The sequence below is a fragment of the Vulpes vulpes genome, chromosome X (assembly GCF_048418805.1).
Source record: "Vulpes vulpes isolate BD-2025 chromosome X, VulVul3, whole genome shotgun sequence".
NCBI lineage: Eukaryota > Metazoa > Chordata > Mammalia > Carnivora > Canidae > Vulpes > Vulpes vulpes.
Window position 1 is genome coordinate 53,698,792 of NC_132796.1, and position 19,694 is coordinate 53,718,485.

The following is a 19,694-nucleotide window of genomic DNA, read 5'->3' on the forward strand; positions in this document are numbered from 1 at the left end:
CAGTGGGGAGTTTGCTTCTCCCTCTCCCTCTGTGTGCTCTCTCCCTCTGTCTCTCTCTCAAATAAATAAATAAAATATTTTTTAAAGTGCCTTACAGGTATGTTACTTTCCCTGCCCCTAAGTCCCTTTTCCTCAGTGCCAGGCCATAATTAGTCTTTGCTGACCAATTACTTCTGTTACTTCTCTTCCTTCTTCTCCAAAGCAGGCTTCAAAATATATCTAGAATCTAACTACTTTCCTCCATCCCCAGTGTCATTCACCTGGATTATTGCAATAGTCTTTTAATTAATCAGCCCACTTATACAGTCTATTCTTAATCCAACTGCTAGACTGATCCCTTCAAAACTTAAATTATGCCAATCCTCTGCTCAAAACCCTACAATGTCTCCCTACCTCATTTAGAACAAAAATTAGAATCTTTATAATGTCGTCCTCTTCCTTGGCTTTCAGACCCCATCTATTCTTTAGCCACACAGTTTTGTTTTGTTTACTGTAACCCCAAGAGAAGACAGACATTCTCTCATTCTCTTTTCGCATGTTCCCTGTCTGGATCTTCTCCTTATAGCTCATCCAGTACCTATTCTATATTTTATTTAAATGTCATTTCAAGATGAGGTCTTCCCAGACCACTACATTTAAAATTACAACACCCATCCACCCTCAGCATTCTGTACCTTCCTTCCTGCTTTATTTTGCTTCACAGTATTGATATACCATAAAATATAATTACTTATTAGTGTCTCTCCTCACTATAATATAAGCTTAGTAAACTCAGGGATTTTTTTCTGTTCACTATTGATGCCTCCATGCATAGAACAGCACCTAGCATTCAATAAACATTTGTTGGGTGAATTAATGGATACACTGGTTACCTACTGTATACCATGCACTAAATTAAGCAATCTGCATATATTATCTCAGTGAATCCTGCTTTGTAATGTAGAGAGTGTTAGGATCTCTATTTTGCACAGGAAAAATCCCTGAAATTCCCAGAGGCTAAGTGATATTCCCAAAGCCAAAGAGAGATCAGTTAATAGGGGTGCTAGTTTGGATTGGACTTTATAGAGGAGCACATTCACTGAGTAGGCACATAGTCTAGATTAAATGTTGTGGTAGGTTTGGGAGGGGGTGGGGAAGAGGGGGGATGGGGGAAGAACACTGGGATACAGATTGGTTTTGTGGTCAGAAAGCTGACTGGTTTCTTGAACCAAGATCTTGTGTTCATTGGCATCTACTGGCAAGCCCATGTCTTTTTCAATAATTGGAACTTTACAAAGGCAATTTCCTCAAGTGTGAAAGAAAGTTGGAATCTGTGGCTGCCCTAGATTTGAGACTGCAGGAATTTGACCCCTTGTGACTCTGGTTTTGAGGCAGAAGTCATAATACCTGATAGAAAGACCCCTGAGACTAGTGAACTGACATTAAAATTAGCCCATTAACCCACATCATCCTCCTCCCTTTCTTTTTTTCATAACCTACTCTCTTCATCTTTCTTTAATTTGTGAATATTTGTAAAACATCCGATTAATCCAGCCTGTCATCCACTGGAATGTATGTAACCTTAGGAAGGCAGAGTAAAAATGTTTGACTCTTGTTCACTGTTGTGTCCCCAGTGCCTACAACAGTGCCTAGCATTCAGTAGATACACGATATATACCTGTGAAATGAATCTGTTCTTAGAAACAAAGCCCTCCTCCTGGGGGAGGGAGCAAGGAAGAGAAGGGAAAGCTCTTTTCAGTGGTATCCTGGGCCAGTTCCAGTGGAATACCCCTGCAGAGAAATGTGGCAAGAGGGGATACCACAGATGTAGGTTGGGCTAAGCCAGGGAAGTTCAGCAGAAAGAGGAGGCCCCAGGATAAGGACTGAATCCCAAAGAGCAGGCCTTGTCCCTGTTTCTGCCTGTCTTCATCTCAATTTGGAGGGAACTGGTCAGAAACCCTTGAAGGAACTCTTGCTTCCAAAAGCACAAACTAATACTATGGGGACCAAACGGAAAAAAGTGAAAAAGATGGGATAGAAAGGCCTGGGAGCTCTGGGAGAGGGAGCACAGAGACATCAAGTCCCAGTGAAAGCAAAACGGCCCTTCATTTGAATGCAAATGCTATGTAAAAGCCTGAAGCCCCTTGACAGCCTAGCCATTGGTGGCCCAACTACACCGGGCTACCAGTCACCTGGAAACCTGACCCGTAGGAAACTCGGATGCCATAGTCTGAGACGTACAGGGGGGGCCGTGCAGCACAGCTACCGCTTTACCTATTGATTCCCTGATGCTTCTCAAAGTCGGGTTGAGGCCTTACAAGAACTTTAGAATGGCTTAGGGAGCTCCTTCCTCATACCCAAGCCATCATGTACAGAAGCTGCCTTTTGGAAAAAGAAGCAGGCATGTACCTGGGTACTCTCAGGAGCACTGCCAGAAGCAGCACCGCGGGGACTGCCGGCACTGGTAGCAGTGGGAGTCCCCTGCCAGCCTCCAACTTCATTCACAGCGGTGCCTGCCTATGCGCACGACATAGGGTATCCCCATATACCCAGCGTGGATCCTCACGGGCCATCGCTGGGGGTCTGGGGTTCACCCTATAGCCCCTCTCGAGAAGACTGGAATGTGTACCCGGGGCCATCCGGTACAGTGGGCACGGTGCCCATGAACGACATGATCTCGAACCCTTCCGCTTCTGGCTCTCAGGAATACAGCAACTTGGGCCCTGCGGGCGGAGGAAGCACCAGTGGAAGCCTGCCAGCCCCAGCCAGCCGGTTGCTGTTCCCCATAGACACCGAAGCTGCAGATGCCAGTTCTCCCAACAGAAGCCACCACAGCCCCTAAGCATGGATGCGAAAGACCTTGCAGGTGACCAGTGAGTAATGGGTCCCAATGCCCTCAAACTTTTCCTTCCTTTGCTTGGCTTCTACTTCTGTTGGCCTGTCTGCTCTCCTACTTCTCAGGCTCTCCAGGGACAGTTTAGTAGCTGAGGATTACTGCGTGGCTAAGTGCCCGAATCCCATTAGTGACCTCCCTTGCATAAGCCTCTGCTCAAATCCAGAAGAGTGCAGTGCTTGGAATCAAACTGACCCTAGGAGTGTTTTTCATTGTTTTCTGATGAGTCAAGAGAGCAAGCTGGGGGACAACGGACACATTGTGCCCAGTTGGGAAAACATATGTACAGGAAAGATCAATGGGTGAATGAAGCAAGAGGGTAGCCACGATCCCAGTCCTGTCACTGCTGCTTGCCCTTTCCCTTTAAAACCCTTCCCCATCTGGGCAGGTGTGCTCCCCTCAAAAACTGATGATGCTCAACTTAGGTTTCATAGTGCTTGGCTGGCAATGGACCCTCCAGTTTAGCCACAAAAGCCCCAATGGCAAAGTGGCCTTGTCATCCTGGCCTCTCAAGAAAGCTGCAGCTTCCTTCACCCAAGCTGGCAGAGGCAAGGTGGACTCATACCTTCTAATGTCCTTTCTGCCAATGGAATCATTGAGTTAGGTGAGAAGGCAACAGCCCACTGCTGGGACATAATAAACTCCATTCTAACATCCCTGGGCACACAGGAATAGCAGCCTCAGCACTAATAGGTGCTTAAAGACTTCACTATCCAGGAAGGCTTCTGGAGACAAAGGGGCTAGGGACAGGTCTATGATGGAATTTAGGAAGGCACAGAGATTCTAGACTAATGCTGACCCGTATTGGTACCAGCAAGCCAGTGGGCAGCTGCTGGGAGCCCAGAGCAGGGGAAATGGGCACTCTGCTTTAACCTTGCATGGGGAGAAGGCAGCAAGATGTAGGTTTTCAGGTGTAGTTGTTCTTTTTTTTTTAAAAAAGATTTTATTTATTTATTCATGAGAGATACAGGGAGAGAGACAGAGACACAGGCAGAGGGAGAAGCAGGCTCCATGCAGGGAGCCCGATGCCGGACTCAATTCCGGGTCTCCAGGATCAGGCGGGCTGAAGGCAGCGCTAAACCCGTGAGTCACCAGGGCTGCCCTGTAGTTGTTCTTTTATCACATTTTTGTTATTCCAACCTGTGACTCCCCGTCATTAGAGAAAATTAGTAAAATTGACTCTATCACTTTTATCCCTCTGGGAAGGAAATAGCATTTGTCCATAATGATTATACATTTGCTCACAGTTCTGCACTTTTACGCCCCTTCAAAAAGCAAGGGCAAGAGAGTGGGAAGGGACCAACTTTTATCATTAGAAGGACTCTTAGCCAGGAAGAGGCAGTTCTGTTTGATTGGGACATTACCAGGGTAGCAATCAGAAATTAAGAGTAGAGTTTAAGGGACACCTGGGTGGCCCAGTGGTTGAGCATCTGCTTTCAGGTCAGGGCTCTGATCCCGGGGTCCTGGGCTGCGGGGAGCCTGCTTTTCCCTCTGCCTATGTCTCTGCCTCTGTGTGTCTCTCATGAATAAATAAACAAAATCTTTTTAAAAAATAAAAGAGTAGAGCTTAAACACTTGGTTTTAAAGTGTTTGGAAGTAAATCTGAATTTTTAAAAATATGGGTGAGTCAGCTGGCTAAATAGAATAAAGCCTGAGGTTAAGGTGGGGCAATCCTGGGGCTGTTATTACATCTAATCTTAGGGTTGTAATTAACATCCATTTACTAAACCCTAAGATCAGCAAAAGATACAAAAGTCAAAAAGCAGCTGCTCCCAGTCCAAGATTATGTTTTCAAACACATTAGAAGAGGAAAGTCATTACTGTGTTTGGAAGAGAGAACAATGGGGGTGGGGGAGGACAAAAGAAATGATCTTGAGTCTTGAATTTTTGTTTATCAGGGAAAATGTGACAAGTTTCTCTGCTTAAAAGTCTTCTATTTGTATTTGCTTTTATGAGCTCAGGTCTCCTCGGGTAATGCTGGTGCCAGGAGAAGTTTAGAAAGGGACTCCTTAATTTGTGGTACCTTTATCACAAACCTTTAAACCTGGCTATACAATGTCACCGTCACAAGATTTTCTCTCAAAATTCTATTAAGTAATCTAAAATTGGATTATTTTGGAACCCCTCTGACTCCTGGCAATTTATCTTGTAGATGAGGCTTTATTAGAGTCAATCCTTGTTTCATTTTAATAATGTCTTATCAACTAAAATTATCCTTTTGCTATATGCTTGTAGCCCAAGGTGCAGATTTAGCAGCGATTTAAGAATATAACACGAAGTATGGAACTTCCCCCCAGAAAAAATGCACAAAAGTAAACACACTTGGACCCATATGCATGTGTGTATACACACACATGTCCACACATTGACACACGCACATTTTAAAACTAATTTTGAGAGATGCATGGATCCACTGAAGCCCTTCTATGGAGCTCAGGTTATGAATTACATATAAAAAATTAAGCTGATCATCTCATAGGATCACTCTGAACCAAAATGCACCCATTTTTATCTTCGTATATAGTGTTAAACAAATATTTGTAAAATGAATGAATGAATCAGATCCTGCTAAATTGTCTACTTCACTCTGTAGTATTTTGGAACAACATTTGGCTTATGGCTGAGAAGACAATTAGATGAACTACAAAATGGAAGTAACCCCTCTCGATTAAGGTAATCAAATAAAACTCTCCATAGTGACTACTATCACATTTGATTTTCTAAGGAAAGGGGACTGACAGAATAAATGACTGTCCCCTAGGTGATTTGATTCTTTTAAAAAAGATATTTTTATTTACACTTTGTTCTCTAAGTGGTCTGTTCCAATACACAACTCATTTTAAAGATTATATGAAGAGGAACCTATAGAAAGGTTCTGTGAAAAGTTAAGTGTTTTCATATTTTAAACATTGTCAGTGCATTACAGCTAGGAATTATTTTTTCGTCTTTTCTATTACCCAGAGTTGTAGTCTTGAATGAGTTTTGGCAAGGTGATAATCTAAGCAGGGGTGGAGAAAGGCTTTTTTGTTAGGAGTGGGAAAGAGGGTAAGGGAAGAAACAAACCTTGAATAATTCTGATTAATCCACTGGACAAAACACTGAGGAAGTTATACTTTTTACTTTTTACTCAATTAAGGCACTTCAGAAAATATGTTGCTTAATAATTCTTTTTTTGTTGTTGCTTAACAATTCTTGAAGCTTATCATTATGCTCCTTGGTCTTGACCATTTCATGGACAATTTTTTAAAATGAATTTGGATGCAATTTTTAACTAAAAGCAGCAAAGGATTATCTTAAGATGGAAAGTAACTAAGATGGGATCAATTGCACTGTATTTCCTATAGAAGGAACCTGGTTTTCAACCTCTTTGCTTTGGTTTGGTATGGGAATATGGACATTATGTTATACTAGAACATATCCAAATCCCATTCAGTTCAGTTTCATCATTTAAGGGGCAGAGGCAATGAGGCAGAAGAAAGAAGAGAGTTCAGGAGAAAGGACATAAGAGAAATTCATTTCTTTTTTTTTTTTAATCTTTTAATTGGAGTCCAATTTGCCAACATTTAGCATAACACCCAGTACTCATCCTACCAAGTACCCCCTCAGTGCCCATCACCCAGTCACCCCAACCCCCCACCCACCTTCCTTTCCACTACCCCTTGTTTCCCAGAGTTAGGTGTCTCTCATGTTTTGTCACCCTCACTGATATTTTCACTCATTTTCTCTCCTTTCCCTTATTCCCTTTCACTAATTTTTATATTCCCCAAATGAATGAGACCATATAATGTTTGTCCTTTTCCAATTGACTTATTTCACTCAGCATAATACCCTCCAGTTCCAACCACGTGGAAGCAAATGGTGGGTATTTGCCATTTCTAATGACTGAGTAATATTCCATTGTATACATAAACCACATCTTCTTTATCCATTCATCTTTCGATGGACACCGAGGCTCCTTCCACAGTTTGGCTTTTGTGGACATTGCTGCTATAAACATCGGGGAGCAGGTGTTCCAGCGGAGAAATTCATTTCTCTCTGCAAACTATGCTGTTAATATTTCCCCTGAGCTACATCTTCTTGAGGGTTGAGGCCTTATCTGTCAGATTGAGGCAACAGACTCCTTTTACCACTTCACATGGCTTTGATATGCAGTCTGGCTCTTCCTCATCCCTCCTTTCTACAGGGGTTATATTGCTGGAAAGGGTGAGGATTTTCATCGCAAATAAAGAGACCTGGTCTTGACTTTATTGTCCTTAGAAGAAACTTGCAGTTTCTTGAGGCTGGAGGGCCCAGCTGTGAAGAATGAAAGCCTGAGGATCATACAAGACTGGAGTGCTGACTGCTGGGATGAGGCAAGATGGATGGAGTGATCTGGTGCCCCCCCTGGCTGTTTTCTTCCTTGGGAAATGTTGGCGTATTGAGGACCATTCTCAGTCTGGAATGGCCCAGTTGGTTCTGGAAAATGGTTGGGGCATGACCTCTAAGCATCTCTCTCAGAGATGGTGAGGCCATGTGTTAGGCGCAGATTAGTTATTGAGTTAGGAGCGCCAGCCCATCTCCATCCCTGGCTTCCAGATATCTCTGAATCTGTCATGCTAATATTGTCTCTGGGAAATATCTGACTGGCCTATGAAGATATTGGAATAATTTAATTAAAAATGTATACATGAATGCAATCTGAAAAAAAAAAAAACACACCCTGCTCTGCCTCCACTACCCACCCCCAAGAGTGCTTGCTACTTAATGGTCACGTGGCTTCTCATTCACTATCTGGCTCATAGCCCCATGTAAGCAGAAAACCTCACACGTGGGAGGCCCGTTCACAGTGATAGACCCAGGCTGTTAGCGTAAGAGCAGCTCTCCTGAACCTAAAGAAAGGTCATGCAATTTGTCCATTGTTCTTGCAGTACTTTTATTTGAAGGCTTTGTCAAAACTACAGCCTTTCATGAAGTATTCTGAGAAGGGAGAGGCAGAAAGGAGGAACATGGGAGAAAGCTAACGTGTCTGCTCTACTAGCTCACGTTCGGGTTTTTTTTTTTTTTTTAAACATTCATTTAAATGATATATTTGAAGCTGAAAGTGCTGTCACAGGATAGGTGTTTGCCTTTGCATCTCCCACACAAATCTTGACGATGGGGCCTTTTGGGGTCAACGTGGCGGATTTTTACTGCGCAGGAGCATCTAGTCTGTTTACAGCTTTGGCAGGTGATATCCTCCACCCGGTAAGGGTTATAAGACTTCTGGCAAGTTCTGCAGAACTGCTTGAAATAAACCTTGTTGGTGCCCTGCACGCACCACACGTAGGCACTTTCCCATCGGATGTTGCAGTCCTTGCAGTGGTAGTAGCCGTACTTCTGCTCTAAGAACTGGAAGCGCGGCCGCTCGGTGGCGGGCTCGGGGCTCCGCGGCGACGACCTGGGGCCCTCGGCGTCCGGGTCCGCCTGGCCTCCCCCGGCCTCCTCTGCGGGCCGCGGGGGCGCCTTCCTCGCCGAGGGCAATTTATGACCAATGGGGGTGGGGAAGGACTGCAACCTTCCAGAGTTCTTGAAGTCTGGTTATATTTACTATCAAAGAGCAGAAAACACAGACACACACAAGTTGAATTTTAACTTCTGCCTCCAGTTAGAATGTAAATACTCAGCTACTTTGGGATTACAAAGGGTTTGAGGAGGCATCTCTTCAAAAATATTTTTTGATCCTAAGATAATGAGGTTCTGGAAATAAATTAAAATTCAAAGTTTTCATTCTGATCTCAAATCTACATTCTACCTTTGTAACTAACCAAATGTCAGACCTTTGGTTTCCTGGATTCAAAACTAGCTTACAGTTTGGGTCTTCCAGGTAAGTTAAAAGACTGGGGCTCATCATTTTCAATTTGCAAGGAGAAAAGTTTTGTCTAGTTCGTTTGTCCATTAGTCATTTAGCCATACTAAACTTAGTATTAAGTTTAATACTAAAACATATCTCTCATCCAGAATTTGTTTCTGCATTTTTGTCTTTTTTCTTTCCTGGAGAAGAATGGGTGTTATTTAGGGCTTGTAAATTCCAAACCAACTGGTTGGTGTTCCTAAATGTAAAAAGAGGGTCCAGGATGGGATCTGATGCAATCCTTTGTTGGGCCTGTGCTGCATCTTAACACCTCAATAGGGTTTATAGAACCACTTTAAAGAAACCTTTGTCCTACAGATCACTCCCCAAAACCTCACATCAAAAACAAACAGGGAAGATCAGAAGCAGTTTGCCAAATGCCATAGAGAAAAGGAGGAAGATCCTCCTGGAGGGAGTTAGAAAAATTGAAAAGAAAGGGAAGCTTCCTAATCACCTTTGGAAAATTTAAAAGGAGGAATAAAACTGTATTTGAGGAAGGGCATGAGAAATGTTAAATGCTGTAACACAAAGCAAATGTTTATATATCCTTTCAAAGAATACTAGAATACTCATTTTATTCTGCCTAAGTCAATATGTCCCCATTCCCCCCATTCATTAGCCACTTGGGAATAAAAGTTGATTTAAGAGCCTCACAAAATATTTTTTTCTATTGGATAATAGGGGCTATCCTAAAACAGAATCTAAATTGTCACTTAGTTGTCACTTACTATTCAAACAAAATTCTCTATAGAATGTATACATAGGGGATCCCTGGGTGGTGCAGCGGTTTAGTGCCTGCCTTCGGCCCAGGATGTGATTCTGGAGTCCCTGGATCGAGTCCCACATCAGATCAGGCTCCCTGCGTGGAGCCTGCTTCTCCCTCTGCGTGTGTCTCTGCCCCTCTCTCTCTCTCTGTGTGTGTCTCTCATGAATAAATAAATAAAATCTTAAAAAAAGAATATATACATAACTAGAAGGTATGTAACTAATAATGTCAGGATCACAGAATAGTTTGCCACACTTGGGCCATTCTTATGTTTCCTAGCATATTTAAACTGGAAATCATATTTAGCCTACTGGACTGTGAGTCAGAGGTATGTGTTTGGGTCCCCATACTTCAGCTCACTAGCACAAAACAGCTTACTTACCTACACTGAGCCTTAGGTTTCTTAAAGGAAAAATGGGGATAAGACATATTCTGGATAATTTAAAAGTGTAGGTGAGAAGTTCAATAGGAAATGGTATGAATGAACTGCATAAAATATATATAGGAAAGTGTATGTATGCTATATGTTGCTATTACTGCCAATACTACTATATGCGAGTTGAAATGGAAATGAATGAAAGGAAAGGGAATGAAAATCGTGGATTAAGTGTTTGCTTTAAAAAAATAAAATGCTTTGGCGTATGTAGGTCAATGGTGGTGTGTTTTGTGTGTGTGTGTGTGTGTGTGTAAAATAGTCACAGATGACAAAAAATTTAATGGAGAAGTGGACATATGACATATTGGTTCAAAAAATGTACTTGTTTCATATTTGAAAGTAATAAATAAGGATGGGAACAGTAGTTATAATTCCTTCAACCAAAATAATCTCCAAAGAAGTAAAATATGATTAAATATATTGCTTTCTCCCCTAATAGGGAAAACCAGGACAAAAGAAAAGTATCGTGTGGTTTACACCAATCATCAAAGATTGGAGCTAGAGAAGGAATTCCACTGCAACAGATACATCACCTTCAGAGAAAATCAGAACTGGCAGTCAACCTGGGCCTTTCTGAAAGACAGGTACACTGAAAGTATATCCAACATGTCTTATAGTTATTTCAATAAGCTGAGGTTTTAGGGAAGTCTGTAAGCAAGAGTAGAATCAAAACAGAAAACTAAGACATTTTCCAAGCTCTCTTAAAGCCCACATTCATCCTATTGGACCTCCTAGTTTGGTCTCATTGGTCAATGAGTTAATTAATAGTTGAATGTGGGTGCAATATGCAGATGGAGAAGCAAAGGGGTGGGACATAGGAGGAGGAAAATTAAAACTTCCATAGAATTAATTAGTCAGGTCAAAACCTTGTTTGATTCCCCAAATAGTTATACCAATGTATGAAGTGGCGATTTGACGATCATGGCAATTATCTGCTTCATATTAGTCAAACTACAATAGTAACTGAACACCAATGCTACTACCTGAACCAAGTTTTTCTATTATTCAGGGTAGGATATGTAACTTTCTATGGTCCATAAAATTCTATGATGCCTGCATCAAATTTAGCATACTATAGGTACTCAGTGAAGATTAGAGCATGACAAAGATCAATGCTCTAATCTCTTAGATCAATGGTTTCCATTTATCCAAACTTTGACATTACGCAACTACCTGATGTTTTTTCACTTAAATCTAGAAGTAATCCTAGAATTCTAGAATGCTAGAGTTGGGAAGTCCATTAGTGTGTTGCCTATCCCAAGCAACTTGCATTTCATGCAGGTATGAAGGCACATTGGTATCACAGCAAGAAATATAGTATTTCATCACCCCTGTTCACTCAGTTCTGTTTCATTAAACCTATTAGGAAGTTACTTTGTTATTTAAATCACCTTTTTATCACCACACCTCAGCATCTGCCATTCTATTATTCATTTCTACCTGGGCAAAAGAGGTGGTGGGTGAGGTATAATATAAAGAGCACAGCATTTAGAATCAATAGGCCTGGATTTGATCCCAAAGTTTCATCTTATGCAAGACACTCTTTCTCTCAAACTCAGCTTTTTTTTTTTTTTAACCTGTTAAATAGGTATATTTCACAAGGTCACTGGGAGGCTCAAATGAAGTGACACATGTGATAGGGCTTTCTAAATGCTAAAATCCCTGTACAATATCAGCAATGACTATGAAAAATGAATTCAATATGATGCCCCATTAAATCTATTTTTTGTTTCAGGTGAAAATCTGGTTTCAGAATCGCAGAGCCAAGGAGAGAAAGACGATCAAAAAGAAAATCTCCCAGTTTGGGAACAGTGGAAGCTCAGTACGAAGTGATTCTGGCTCCATCAGCCCTGGGGAATTACCTAACACTTTTTTTTACCACCTTATCTGCTGTTCATAGATTTCAGCCTATTGAGATACAGCTGGTCATAGTCTCTGAATGAAAGAAAGGCAAAGAGAAATGGAAAACCTCCTATCCCTTAGCATTGTCTTCTTGGTCTCTAAGATATCGGCAGGGGAGTAAGGACAGGATGTAATTTCTCCTAAGGCAGTACTCAGAACAAATGGATGTGCAATGGTTGAAGAGGTCACTTACTGTTAGAAATCATCCTCAGAAAACTCTTGTCATGTGCTATGCTATATGGCGGTCACTTAGGAACTTGATGGTAAACTATACAATTGAAAGCTACAATCACAGGCCTTTGCAACTCTATTCACAATTTCGGAAACTTATTTATGAACAAATTGTAAAAAACAGTTCAGGCAGAAGGCACATTTGTGTATATGTACTTGTGTTTGTTACTTGATGCTGGGTGTATTCTTTTATGCTATCTGGGGGGGAAGAGTTAAGCAGAAATTTATCCAGCTGTAGCTACCTTTGCAAGTAATTAATTCAAAAGCTAACGGCATTTTCATAACAAGACAAATGTTTAAAAATCAGTAGGAGATGATTCTGAATCCATTACCACTGATTAATAAAAATAATAAATAGACTATTTTTGTTCATCAATCAGTCATTTACTGGCATCAATTACCTCATCTCAGAACTTCTAACCTATAGTGTCAATTTCAAATCTTGCCAAAACAATGAAGTCAGAATACAACAATACAGCCCAGCTTGGTAGAGTCATTAAAAAGGCAGCTCTCCAACACACAGAACAAATTCTAGGGGATCCCTGGGTGGCGCAGCGGTTTGGCGCCTGCCTTTGGCCCAGGGCGCGATCCTGGAGACCCCGGATCGAATCCCACATCAGGCTCCCGGTGCATGGAGCCTGCTTCTTCCTCTGCCTGTGTCTCTGCCTCTCTCTCTCTCTCTGTGACTATCATAAATAAATAAAAAAAAATAAAAAATAAAAAAAAAACAAATTCTAATCCCCTTTCTGTCTTTTCACTCTATTTAGTGCTATAGTTCACTGCCAGTCAGAGTTAACAAAAGCACAAGGACAGTGTGCAGGTCCTTGCCATCACTATAAATCTGATTAATTTTAGTTACATTATGTCATGTCAATGCAGTGTGGCCCAAGGAGATACAGTTTACAGGTTCCAAACATACAACTTAGGCTGCAGTGAGATTTGTCTGGCATTTTTGGTGTTGGTCCAGTATACTGTTTGCATGTCAACGTGGCCAAAGACTGGACTCTGAATCATTTTAAATCGAGATGGTTTAAAAGAAAGTTTTGCTAAAGTAGGAAAATAATCAAATCACAACTTTACTTTTCCTTTCAAGATACAGCTTCAAAATTCTTAAGAAATTAGATTCTTGAGCATAACTACATGTGTTTGGGTTAGGAATAAGAAATTTATCTTGCCTTCTCCTTATGAAAATCTCATAAAAAGGGCTTCTTTTCTATGGTTGTCCTTGGGGATACATCATTCAGTCTTCAAAAGATTTAAGGAAAGAATCTTTCTATCTTCTATCTTGATCCAGGCTCTTGGAGTTATATTCTGCCTTTCCATCATACATCTTCTCAAAATTTTTATGAGGAGTAAAATTGCCCCTATTTTGCTGGTAAGGAAATGGAGATATAAGCAACAATTCATTTTCCAAACATACGCAGCAAGGCAATCATGGATATTGATTAGAACTCTAAGTTACATAAAAATGACTTTTACGGTCTCTAGCAATGGAATCAAACTCAAAGCCCCTTCCTATTCATTTGGTATCAGATTATGTCACTGAAGCTGCATACAGCTCCTTGATGTACACACCAGCAGATAATTACTACCTAGAAATGCAAACTTTACCCTTTGTTTTTCAGCTCACCTACTCTCCCCATCAGTGAATTGAGGGCTTCTACCAATAACCTTAATAATGCCTTACATGTGTGTAATAATATTTTTCAATGTACTTTCACATTTCATATTATCTGACCTAATATCCTTATCCCTTATGAGATAGGTAAAAGTTGTTATTTCCCACTTTGTAGTTTAAGAAAGTAGAGACTAGAGGGGCTTAAATATCTTTGGTTAACCATTTTTTTTTCTTAGCCCAGGTATAGATATTGGGGAAAGGTAATAAAGATAGGTCAATTTAAGCTCTCTTTCTCTTCAAAAAGTTACCAAGTTTTCAGTAAGTTAATGGCAAAATCTAGGATTAGAACACAGATCTACTAAATTGAATGATTATTTATTTAGTGCTTACTCTGTGCCAGGCACTGTGCTAGGATTTCTTGACTCCCAGGACAGCATGCTTTCTATTCCACCTAATTGCTCCCAATAACTATGAGGTGAAATACATAGCATGCTAATTGGCAAGCAGGCCATCTGGAGGGCTGAACAAAGAAAATCAGTATTAAAATGAGTTCTTCCAATCTAGTGAGGAGAAAGGTGGGGATTTTAAGGATGAGGAAGCTAAGTTCTGAGTATACATAGTTACTTAGATTCCTCATCCCTAACACTGCCTCACCAAAAGATAAGAATACCTTTGGCTATAGCAGTTGGATTTCTCTATGGGTTGTTATTTCCTGCTATAAATTTATGTTCAACAGAGAAGAACAGTTTTCCATTTTTATAGATTCTAATTTTCTAGAACTTGCTAACAGAACCACAATACAGAGTTTTTGTCCTTCATAGCATTTTGCAGCCATTTCCCCTAAGAAGACATGTTGATTCTTTCTCTGAGATCCAAGAAAAATACACACCCCTTGCTTTTATGGCTATATTATGGTGGTGTGTGCTTGGATCAAAATTTTTTGGCAAAGGACAAAGTTGCTCTTTTGATTTGCACAGAAAAGGTTAGACAGCAAAGTTCAAAAGTTGAATTTAAAGTAGGTTTCAAGGGATCCCCGGGTGGCGCAGCGGTTTAGCGCTTGTCTTTGGCCCAGGGCGCGACCCTGGAGACCCAGGATCGAATCCCACATCGGGCTCCTGGTGCATGGAGCCTGGTTCTCCCTCTGCCTATGTCTCTGCCTCTCTCTCTCTCTATGTGACTATCATAAATAAATAAAAATTTAAAAAAAAAGTAGATTTCAACAGGGGCACCTGGATGGTTCAGTCAGATAAACATCTGCCTTTAGCTCAGGTCATGATCTCAGGGTCCTGGGATTGAGAACCGCATGGAACCCCACATTGAGCTCCCTACAGGACAGGGAGTCTGCTTCTCCCTCTCCTTATGCCTCAACCCTCCCGCTCATTCTCTCCCTCTCTCCCTCTCTCTCTCTCTTAAGTAAATAAATGAAATCTTTAAAGTAGGTTTCAATAAAGACATTATTTTCCTAAAAAACCTGTCTCGGCGGTGCGGGCCGCTGGGTTTGTCCCCCGTCTCCCCCCCCCCGCCCCCGCCTCCGCCTCCGCGGCGCCTGGGAGAGCGAGGCGGCGAGCGGAAGGTGCGCGGGAGACGTGGCCCGCGATGCGGCGAGCGAGAGCTGCGGCGCTCGCGGGGTCGCTGTGCGGGGAGCTGCTGCAGGCCCCGCCGCCCCCGGCCTCGCAGACGCCTCCGGCCGCGCCCTCGGGGACGCCGCTCTCCACTTCAGCTGGTGACACCCTCAACCGCCTTCCGGAGCCGCTGCTGCGGAGACTCAGGGTGAGCCTGGACCGAGCGCCTGAGGGCTGGGGCTGGAGGAAGCTAGCCAAGGTGGCGGGGAGTCGGGGGCGCCTCTGGCTCAGTTGTCTGGACTTGGAGCAGTGTTCTCTTAAGGTCTTGGAGCCTGAAGGAAGTCCAAGCTTATGTTTACTGAAGCTGATGGGTGAGAAAGGTTGTACAGTCACAGAGCTGAGTGACTTCTGCAGGCTTTGGAACACACGGAGGTTCTGCTTCTTGGACCCCCAGGAATAAAGATCACTGTCAACCCAGAATCAAAGGCAGTCTTGGCTAGACAGTTTGTGAAACTGTGTTGGCGGGCAACTGGACATCCCTTCGTACAGTATCAGTGGTTTAAAATGAATAAAGAGATTCTGAACGGAAATGCATCAGAACTCATTTTTAACACAGTACAAGTAAAAAGATGCAGGCTTTTATGTCTGTCGAGTTAATAATAATTTCACCTTTGAATTCAGCAAGTGGTTGGTCACAGCTGGATGTTTGTGATGTCACAGAAGTAACAGAAAGCTTCCAGGGAAGTTCAGATGGCATCTCTGAATCCAAGTTGCAAATCTGTGTTGAACCAAGGTCCCAAAGGCTAATAATGCCTGGCAGTACATTGGCCTTACAGTGTGTTGCTGTTGGAAGCCCTATTCCTCACTACCAGTGGTTCAAAAATGAGTCACCATTAATACATGAGACAGGAAAGCTATACATGGTGCCTTATGTGGATCTGGAACATCGGGGAACCTATTGGTGTCATGTATATAGTGATCCAGACAGGATAGCTAGAAGGTGGAAATCATCATAGAAATAGCAGATGAGGGATCCCTGGGTGGTGCAGCGGTTTAATGCCTGCCTTTGTCCCAGGGCGCGATCCTGGAGACCCGGTATCCCACGTTGGGCTCCCGGTGCATGGAGCCTGCTTCTCCCTCTGCCTGTGTCTCTGCCTCTCTCTCTCTCTCTCTCTCTCTCTCTCTCTCTCCCTCTCTCTCTCTCTCTGTGGGACTATCATAAATAAATAAATTTTTTTAAAAAAAATGAATAGCAGATGAGGCAGTGGAGTGCACTGAAGATGAATTAGATAATCTTGGACATCCTGACAAAAAAGAGCAAACAGCTAATCAGCCTTTGGCAAAGGACAAAGTTGTTCTTTTGATAGGAAATATGAATTACTGGGAGCACCCCAAGCTTAAAGCTCCTTTGGTGGATGTATATGAATTGACCAACTTGTTAAGACTACTAGATTTCAAACCTGTTTCACTGTTGGATCTTACTGAATACGAGATGCGAAATGCTGTGGATGACTTTTTACTACTCTTAGACAAAGGAGTATATGGATTATTATATTATGCAGGGCATGGTTATGAAAACTTTGGTAACAGCTTTATGGGCCCTGTTGATGCCCCAAATCCATATAGGTCTGAAAACTGTCTGTGTGTACAAAATATACTAAAACTAATGCAAGAGAAAGAAACTGGACTCAACGTGTTCTTGTTGGACATGTGTAGGAAAAGAAACGACTATGATGATACCATCCCAATCGTGGATGCACTAAAAGTCACCGCCAACATTGCGTTTTGATACGCCACATGTAAAGGAGCAAAAGCTTTTGAAATCCAGCATTCTGGGTTGGCAAATGGAATTTTCAGGAAATTTTTATTTCTTTTTATTTACTTTTTTAAACAAATTTATTTTTATTGGTGTTCAATTTGTCAACATACAGAATAAAACTCAGTGCTCATCCTATCAAGTATCCACTTCATTGCCCGCCACACAGTCACCCCCACACCATGCCCTCCTCCCCTTCCACCACCCCTAGTTTGTTTCCGAGAGTTAGGACCACTCATGATCTGTCTCCCTTTTTGATATTTCCCACTTATTTTTTCTCGTTTCCCCTTTATTCCCTTTCACTACTTTTTATATTCCCCAAATGAATGAGACCATATAATGTTTGGCCTTCTCCGATTGACATATTTAACTCAGCATAATACCCTGCAGGTCCATCTACGTGAAGCAAATGGTGGGTATTTGTCCTTTCTAAAGGCTGAGTAATATTCCATGGTATACATAAACCACATCTTATTATCCATTCATCTTTCGATGGACACCGAGGCTCCTTCCACAGTTTGGCTATTGTGGACATTGCTGCTAGAAACATCCGGGTGCAGGTGTCCCGGTGTTTCATTGCATCTGTATCTTTGGGGAAAATCCCCAGCAGTGAAATAGCTGGGTCATAGGGCAGATATATTTTTAACCCTTTGAGGAACCTCGACACAGTTTTCGAGAGTGGCTGCACCAGTTCACATTCCCACCAACAGTGCAAGAGAGTTCCCCTTTCTCCACATCCTCTCCAACATTTGTGGTTTCCTGCCTTGTTAACTTTCCCCATTCTCACTGGTGTGAGGTGGTATCTCATTGTGATTTTGATTTGTATTTCCCTGATGGCAGGTGATGCAGAGCATTTTCTCATGTACTTGTTGGCAATGTGAATGTCTTCCTCTGTGAGATTTCTGTTCATGTCTTTTGCCCATTTCATGATTGGATTGTTTGTTTCTTTGCTGGTGAGTTTAATAAGTTCTTTATAAATCTTGGATACTAGTCCTTTATCTGATACGTCATTTGCAAATATCTTCTCCCATTCTGTTGGTTGTCTTTTAGTTTTGTTGACTGTATCCTTTGCTGTGCAAAAGCTTCTTATCTTGATGAAGTCCCTATACTTCATTTTTGCTTTTGTTTCTTTTGCCTTCATGGATGTATCTTGCAAGAAGTTACTGTGGCCGAGTTCAAAAAGAGTGTTGCCTGTGTTCTGCTCTAGGATTTTGATGGAATCTTGTCTCACATTTAGATCTTTCATCCACTTTGAGTTGATCTTTGTGAATGGTGCAAGAGAGTGGTCTAGTTTCATTCTTCTGCATGTGGATGTCCAATTTTCCCAGCACCATTTACTGAAGAGACTGTCTTTCTTGCAATGGATAGTCTTTCCTCCTTTATTGAATATTAGTTGACCATACATTTCAGGGTCCACTTCTGGGTTCTCCATTCTGTTCCATTGATCTATGTGTCTGTTTTTGTGCCAACACACTGTCTTGATGACCACAGCTTTGTAGTACAACCTGAAATCTGGCATTGTGATGCCCCCGGCTATGGTTTTCTTTCTCAATATTCCCCTGGCTATTCGGGGTCTTTTCTGATTCCACAGAAATCTTAAGATGATTTATTCCAACTCTCTGAAGAAAGTCAATGGTATTTTGATAGGGATTGCATTACACATGTAAATGGCCCTGGGTAACATTGACATTTTCACAATATTAATTCTGCCAATCCATGAGCACGGAATATTTTTCCATCTCTTTCTGTCTTCCTCAATTTCTTTCAGAAGTGTTCTATAGTTTTTAGGGTATAGATCCTTTACCTCTTGGTTAGCTTTGTTCCAAGGTAACTTATGCTTTTGGGTGCAATTGTAATTGGATTAACTCCTTCATTTCTCTTTCTTCAGTATCATTGTTAGTGTATAGAAATGCCACTGATTTCTGGGCATTGATTTTGTATCCTGCCACACTGCCCACTTGCCGTATGAGTTCTAGCAATCTTGGGGTGAAGTCTTTTGGTTTTTCTATGTAGATCATCATGTCATTGGCGAAGAGGGAGAGTTTGACTTCTTTGCCAATTTGAATGCATTTTATATCTTTTTGTTGTCTGATTGCTGAGGCTAGGACTTCTAGTACTATGTTGAATAGCAGTGGTGAGAGTGGACATCCCTGTCTTGTTCCTGATCTTAGGGGAAAGGCTCCCAGTGCTTTCCCATTGAGAATTATATTTGCTGTGGGCTTTTCATAGATGGCTTTTAAGATGTTGAGGAATGCTCCCTCTATCCCTACACTCTGAAGAGTTTTGATAAGGAATTGATGGATGTATTTTGTCAAATGGTTTCTCTGCACCTAATGAGATGATCATATGGTTCTTGGTTTTTCTCTTGCTGATATGATGAATCACATTGATTATTTTACGAGTGTTGAACCGGCCTTGTGTCCCGGGAATAAATCCTACTTGGTCATGGTGAATAAATTTCTTAATGTATTGTTGGATTGTGTTGGCTAGTATCTTGTTGAGTGTTTTTGTATCCATGTTCATCAGGGATATTGGTCTATAATTCTCCTTTTTGGTGAGGTCTTTGTCTGGTTTTGGAATTAAGGTGATGCTGGCCTCATAGAACGAATTTTGAAGTACTCC

General features: G+C 41.8%; 1 protein-coding gene and 1 pseudogene across 1 annotated transcript; both read left to right on the forward strand.

The window, feature by feature from the left end:
* Window positions 1-2,346: 2,346 nt before the first annotated feature.
* Window positions 2,347-11,886, forward strand: CDX4 (caudal type homeobox 4). The gene is given in 6 exon segments (XM_072743794.1): window positions 2,347-2,475; window positions 2,477-2,852; window positions 10,383-10,475; window positions 10,478-10,527; window positions 11,679-11,813; window positions 11,815-11,886. Coding segments are annotated over 6 exon segments (855 nt in total).
* Window positions 11,887-15,290: 3,404 nt separating this feature from the next.
* LOC112911802 (mucosa-associated lymphoid tissue lymphoma translocation protein 1 homolog pseudogene) lies at window positions 15,291-17,192 on the forward strand (annotated as a pseudogene).
* Window positions 17,193-19,694: the final 2,502 nt, after the last annotated feature.